Source organism: Emydura macquarii, unplaced genomic scaffold (assembly GCF_026122565.2).
Source record: "Emydura macquarii macquarii isolate MOO-44397 ecotype Brisbane River unplaced genomic scaffold, CSIRO-AGI_Emac_v2 contig_1353, whole genome shotgun sequence".
NCBI classification, from domain to species: Eukaryota; Metazoa; Chordata; order Testudines; family Chelidae; genus Emydura; species Emydura macquarii.
In genome coordinates, this window is record NW_027131490.1 from 2,346,134 (window position 1) to 2,353,284 (window position 7,151).

Below are 7,151 nucleotides of genomic sequence, written 5' to 3' on the forward strand. Positions count from 1 at the left end.
TCCCATATCCTTTTATTTAGTGATTCTCCACATCTGTACAAGGAACTACTTTGTAGAGGATCCAATTTTACACATGCAGTTTGAAAATGATAACAATATCTTAGACTTGGGACTTGCTCATTCAGGGTCCTATTCTGGCTTTTGCCTGTGTCATGGAGTCACAAGTTCTGGTCTATGCCCCAGCCTGTAATCAGTCTCCTGGGAATGGCTGCTTTAGTCGCCCAGGCCCCGAGGAAAGAAAGACTGGGCCGTCAGCACCAGAAATCGCTGTCTCTCTCCATGGCTTCCTTTAGTGAATCCAGCCAAGCCAGCGTCTTGCAGGAGGCTTATACTGTACCATGATCTATTATTATTAATCATTTTTTGTTTTATTTGTTTTATTATCCTATCTTCAAAGCCATTTTCCAGATATGTCCTCTCAATGTCCCCTTCCACCATAGGAAAACTATCTTAACTATCTTTTGATTAATTGTATTCCATAGTAGAGCTCCATATTGAAATCAATAAGAAGTTCTGCATGAAAACTGGATACAGCCCTTTAAGGGCAAAGTAAGGATTTAAGCAGAAGTTGGGGAGGATGGACAGATGTAAACTTTTAGAAATATATCATGGTATAAATTAAGAACATATGCATGTATTCTTCCTGGCTGCTGGAATAGATAGGAGGAGGAAAAGAGGATTTCTATGCACTTTCCCAGAACTTCTCCCTTCTACACCACCGGCCTGATGTAAAGCCCACTGAAGTCAATGGAAAGACTCCTTTTGATTTCAGTAGCCTTTTGATGAGGCCACAACACAGTAGAAGACAAGTTTTAGCTCTAAATCCAAATTCTGCACTCATGACACTCTATGTATCTGGGGGCAGAATTTGGCGCTAATTATGCACTTTGTAGCAATGCAAAAATAAGTTGCTAAGGCCAAAAAACAATATTCACACCGTTTCACACCATTTTCCAGGAGTTTATGATTAAAGAATCAGGATAAAGCGTTTCACATTTTCATGACCTTTTAACTGGTAAAAAATGAATAACTCTTATGTAAGTGTAATTAACTACCTCTAACTAAGAACTTTTTCCCCCCTATTCTCTTTCTTTACCTTCAGATCTTGGTTCCTGGTGAACAACATTCATGTCGTCCTCAGATTCACAGGCTGAGTTTAAAATACATGGTTGCACTTCACTCTTGGAGGCTTGGCAAATACTTGTATTTTGAAAATCAGAGTGATTTACAAAGACCTTCAAAAAGACAGTCTGTTTTTTACTTCCTTGTTGCAGGAAGCTTTCAGAAAAATTGTTAAAAGCACAGAGTGGAAAGGTAACCTTATTTAATGAACAAGCATCCATGCATGATATAATTATAGTGCTTGCTGTAAAACAAAAATAAAGACAGTTCTATATTGTAAGGATGTTAATATTGGAAGCACATAGTAAAATACGTAGCATAAGTATAAAGAAAGATATCCTTTCAGCATACTACTGTGAAACACATACTTTCTCTCAGAGTTCTGGCAGCATATTGAACATATTGTATAATGGGAGAGTGTGAATGAAGAATGCCTCTCACATCCTACATGTTGGATTTTATTGCTCAATAATACTAAATCTCTTCTAACAGTAACCTGCATTCATAATTGTATTTGGACACATTCCTCTTCCAAGGCTCTTAGGATTTGATCATATTTGAAAAAAGATGAAGCCCTTAATATTTACAGAGGGGAAGTTTGTCAGAAACCTACATGGTTACAATAAATCATTGTGATTATGTTGAAGAACAGCAGTAATCAAATTTAAACTTGTCTCCAAAGATAATGCTCTCATAAGGCAAGATTATATACAATATACCTGAAACCTCCACACTACAGCTTTTATGTACTCTAGCACGTATAAAAATCATCCACCAATTTTATCTCCTATTTCACCTCCTTTTTTCTGGTATTCTCTGGTTTTACTTAGAGTGCATGAGTTCCACTTGGACAATGATACAAAGTTATTCTAATATATATTATTAAGGAATACGATGAATCTTTTATTTTTTCTATTCTCTTCCACAGTAATCATTAAAGCCTTTTTGTACAGCTTTTATATTTGAACTTGCACTTATCTTAAAATATTTTTTTTAAATCTGAAAATAATTAAAGAGCAAAAAATACTAGTATCTAACACCAACTTCTTAAGCAACCAAATAATCACTCTGTTTGTGATCATGATGCAGGAACCCACACTACAGTAGCTCACCTTCCAATTTAGATATATATTTTCATCTCCATGAATTAGGGATTTAAGTATCTAACTCCCATTAGCACTAATGGGAGTTATATGCTCATAAATTTTCATGTATAGAGATGAAAATACATCCCTTAACTGGCCCAACATTTATTGTAGCCTGACAGTTGCAATAGGCCATCTGTGCTAGCATCCAGGGGGACTAGCCTCAGAATCAATTCAGTGAAGGATTTCAGACAGGATAAAGAAATGACATCCTACAGTGAATGCAAAGTCAATTACCTTCACTTCTTTAGTGACAGTAGATTGGAGAGTAAATAATATCTCATAAAAACAAAATGAAGTGATTTCTAAAATACCATAGTATGCACATAAAATAAGAAAATGATTTGTTATAATACTATTAAAAAATTTAAAAATACAAAATTTAGGGCCTTATCCTTTCCTTAGGCAAGTTGAAGGTTTTCTTCTAAATGTCCATGATCTCTCCACAATTTCACAGTCATAGTGATGTGGACCCATGGAGACAAATTCTTATTGTCTGCCTAGGTAAATGCCTAGTAAAAATTCTTTGTGAGGAGAATCTATGTGAGAATGTGTAGGGGGAGAAAATTAGATATTCCTTCCATCCTGGAGCTAGGATGCTGAACGTCTGTGCAGCCACCTCAAAGCTACTTCTTCAGTTTTTAGGCTATACTAATGGCTATTCTCTGCTACACATCTTTTACATAGGTATTCTGTCCACGTAGTTTGTGGTACTATATCAGAGTGAGATATGTCTGTATCAGATTATGAACTCCATTTTGTATTATGTGCTGAACATACAACTACATTTACCTGAGGGCAGCCTCTTATGTATTCCAGGTAGCTGCCCTAACAGGGAAAGGGGCTTATCACCTCACTGAAGCACTATTACTGAGAAGCCAACAAGACTGCAATCTACGGCCATCAACTTTGTTTCTCAACTACCAGCCCATACCCATCCCCCTGGAACAATTGACTTTCCACAAAAGTGTCCGAGGAGTGGGGAAGGACAACCATGGAGGAAGATTGGAGGTCCCTAGAGGAATACTTTGCAGAGAGACAGAGGCCTACATAAGAACTGAGGCTGCTGTATGCAGTGGAGGGGGGAGCAACCATCACTACATATAAAAAGGATTGGCAGACAAGAAAGAGCAGGAGAGACTCTCCCTAACTTAAATCACTGACAAACTTTTGATTCATGAGAAGAGGTGAGGTCAGGTCAGGGGCGGGTGTATCTTAGGACTCTTATTTTGCTTTCTAAGATCTGTAGCTCTTGAGTGCTTTAAGAGTAAAATTTCTGTGGTTAAGAAATTCTTTTGCTAAGCCTATGTTTAGAGTTGTTCAGGAATTTTCCATCAGAATGATTTTCCAATGGAAAATGAAGTTTGTGCAACACTGACATTTTCTTCAGGAAAATGTTGATTTTGCTGAAAAATTTAAATTTTCCATCAAGAAAATTGCAATTAAATATATCATTTTTAGTTGGGTTTCTTTTTGAATAAGTTCAACAAAACATTAAACTATATTTTCATATTATGTAGCATTACCTCATGGGAGTTGTAGTTCTGGTCCCCATTCTCTTCTATGAGCGGGGCCTCATCCCTCCTATAAGCCTATGCACTGATTTCCCTCTGAGTGGTGCAGAACTGTGTGGTTCATCATGGGAGTCATATGTCTCTGGATGCATTATGGGAGATGCTTGGGACTCTGATATCCCTATTATCCCCTTTGGGCCAGGCTCACTGCTGAGTTACATCTTCCATAATGCAATGTGCCACCATAAGGAAACACAGGTTAATGTGGAAATGGCTTGACATGAAGCGTTTGAGATAATATCAACGAACCAAAATGAAACATTTCAATTTTGTGAGTGTTGAAATATTTTGTTTTGATTGAAAATGTCAAAATGAAATGTTCAGACATTTGTTCATTTAAATTTTTCAGATTTTTCCATTCCATGAAAAGTTTCTAAAATTCAACTTTTCATCCTCTTTAATAAAAAAAACAAATGTAGAAATGTCAGAATTTCCCACAGATGGAAATTCCAAATTTCACTTAGTTCTGCCAGTGTGCCTTGTTTCCTTCCCACACAGTCCCTGACAGGGTTAAACTAGAGGGATTAACCTGAAAAGCAGTGACTAGACTTTATCCAAGACCCATTTGGCTTAGAAGCTCACAGGACCCAGCGACTAGGTCCACTTGCAACAGAGTGGTAACAGTGGGGTATTGGGCAAGATTGTAACATGTGCCCCCCTGTCTCTGCTGCCCTCCCTCCACTCTCGTGGAGTTTGCCTTGTGTCTCCTGCATCACCTTTCCACAGTCTAACTGACCCCCTGATTTGCAGTAGAACTGCACGGTGTTGCTGCTTTATTTAGATCTTGCATTTCCACAAAAGGGTGGTGACAGGATATGCCTTTAGTTCATGATGCTTTCTTAAGATAGTGAAATATATTGTAGTTAAGGAAAGAAGGCTCCACTGTCTCAGACACATTAAGGTAGAGTTAAGGTTGAGAATATATATTAATAAGTTAAGGTAAAACACATTACATGGATGTTGTGATTATGCTCAAAACAAGTGTTACAGATCCAGGAAATTCAGAGTTAAGGTTAAACTAAAAAAAATACAAACATGTAAGATATAGAAATACATAATTAAGGCACCCAAACAGAAGCTACTCTGCCCTGTAGTGATGCCATGCAATAGCTATACAATTATGATTGATGCATATTAGTCTTTGTGGTCATATTAGTCCTTACCTGAGACTAGATTAAACCGATTTTTAAAGACACATTAGATTTTTTTCTTGTTTTTCTTCCCTCATGGTATCACTACACGGCAGAGTTAAGGTTGTTTGGTGCTTTAACTGAGTATTTCTGTACCTTAACACACCTAATTTGAAATTGCCAAAGGTTCAACTGAACCTTGGCAAACATCTGCATGGTTCAGGTTTATAACAAAATTCAAAACAAGAGCAGTCTCCTAAAGATTTTTAACAATGCCCATATAGCTCTGAGTACTCACACAGGGCCAAATTCAAAGATGCTGTATTCCAGGCTGGTGATTCCAATATATTTACACCCTCCTACATGAGCTCAGCATTTGGTACATACTTTAGAGAGCATCCAGACAACATGGGGTAGGTAGTTTAAAAATTCCTAGATAGATTTTTGTGGTGCATTCTGCTTCTTATATACTTTGCTCTAATTCCTCTGAAATCCTCTGTGCAGAACTTAAGGCAGAACTGGGCCTTCTAATTTTACAGACACTGTCATTAAAATTCAGCATCTACAAAATGACAAATTTTTTGAGGTTGCATCAGTTATATCATGCAGTGTTATCTAAACAGGAATGATATATGCAAAAATCAACTGAAAATAAGGTTATTACATAATGCTGATGTAATGTCAACACTTTATCTTGTGTTGTCATATATGTTATCACTGTATATTTGTGCAATCTGTTATACAATTTGATTACTATTTAGCACTTTAGCTACTTTTACATAGAGGTAAAACATTAGGTATGGCAACCTACAAACTTTGCTTATGCCTTCTACCATACCTGAAAACGTAAAGCAGCCCATTGATCTTGTCATTTTGTAAAGTACAGATTATCATCCTTATTCTTGAGTTAGAATCAAATTAATTCTTGCTTGGTAAATGAAAATGTAAATTCAAATTAAATTAACTTTTCCTAACCTGGATATATTTTTAGCTTTCAGAGCTTTTACTGACTACCACTTTTCAATAAAAATTAATGCAAAGCCTTTCAGGGACATGAACCATCTTTATCAGATGGACACTTTTCTTGTTATCGTGTTTTTCTCCTTAAGGTCCTACTTTGGAATACTGATAAAAAAACTGTAAAATTTAATATTAACCTACCTATGGATTTTGAAATGATGGTACAACAATTAATATATATCTTATTCACACATTTTCTCATTCTCTCAACTCTCAGTATTGACCTCTATACCCATCAAATTATATTTGGATTAATATTAAGAGACTTACTTCACTCAGTTCTGCCCATTCTGCACTATTTTGTTTCAGTTCACCATTACATACATACTACTGTGATAATGTCTTCAACAGGATTAAATATTTTTCATGTCCTCTGAATGCAATAATATTACAAGTGTTACAAACATTTTTGTGTCTTTTGGGTGCAATAAGTTCCAAATAGTTATAATTCTAACAAGCAATTACTTTCTATAGAAAAACCCTGCCAAAGACAAGAATTACATCAATTAAATGTAAATATCTACAATATTTCTGACTGTGATATATGTAATTGTTTGACAAATATTCCTCATAATTAATACATATCATTAACTATTATAAACAAAAAGTTAATTGAAGTGACATATTTCATATACATTTTGTAAAGTTTACTATCAGTAAGAAAATTGCATCACAATCAGCTCCTCTGGGAAAGTACACGTGAATTCTTTAACTGCAATCTGACCTTAAAATAAAGACGAACTCTCATTCTTTAAAGCTGATCACTCACCTTCATGGGTTTTGAAAAATTCAGGTAAACTTACAATGAACATGATAATTATTGCTATTAATAATTTCAGGAGATCTGCTTTTTTCATAGTCAAGCACATGTCACTGAAGAGTTCTCAACTAGCATACTGATTAGAAGTTCCTTCCTGGTTTAGTGTTGGTCGTATGCAAAATATTTCTTACTCATTTCCTTTTTCTAGCAAGACTTGCCGCTTTTTTTTTTTTTTTTTAATTTTTTTTTAAATTAAGTGTCAGAAAGCCAGATTCTCTGGTTACTTACACTAGTGTAAATGAGTATGGCCACTGAATACAATGAAGGTAAACTATATATAAAATGGTATAAGTGAGAGGAGAATCATGCCTAGAAACTTTTTCATTATTCAGGATAGTTT

The 7,151-nt window shown here is 35.6% G+C and overlaps 1 protein-coding gene across 1 annotated transcript in view; it reads right to left on the bottom strand.

Moving 5' to 3' along the window:
* The window catches only part of TMEM156 (transmembrane protein 156), a 28,463-nt gene extending 21,603 nt beyond the window's left edge, over positions 1 to 6,860 (bottom strand). The window contains 2 exon segments of the mRNA XM_067551561.1: positions 1,097 to 1,366; positions 6,761 to 6,860. Of these exon segments, the coding sequence (XP_067407662.1) occupies positions 1,097 to 1,366; positions 6,761 to 6,860 (370 nt within the window).
* Positions 6,861 to 7,151: the final 291 nt, after the last annotated feature.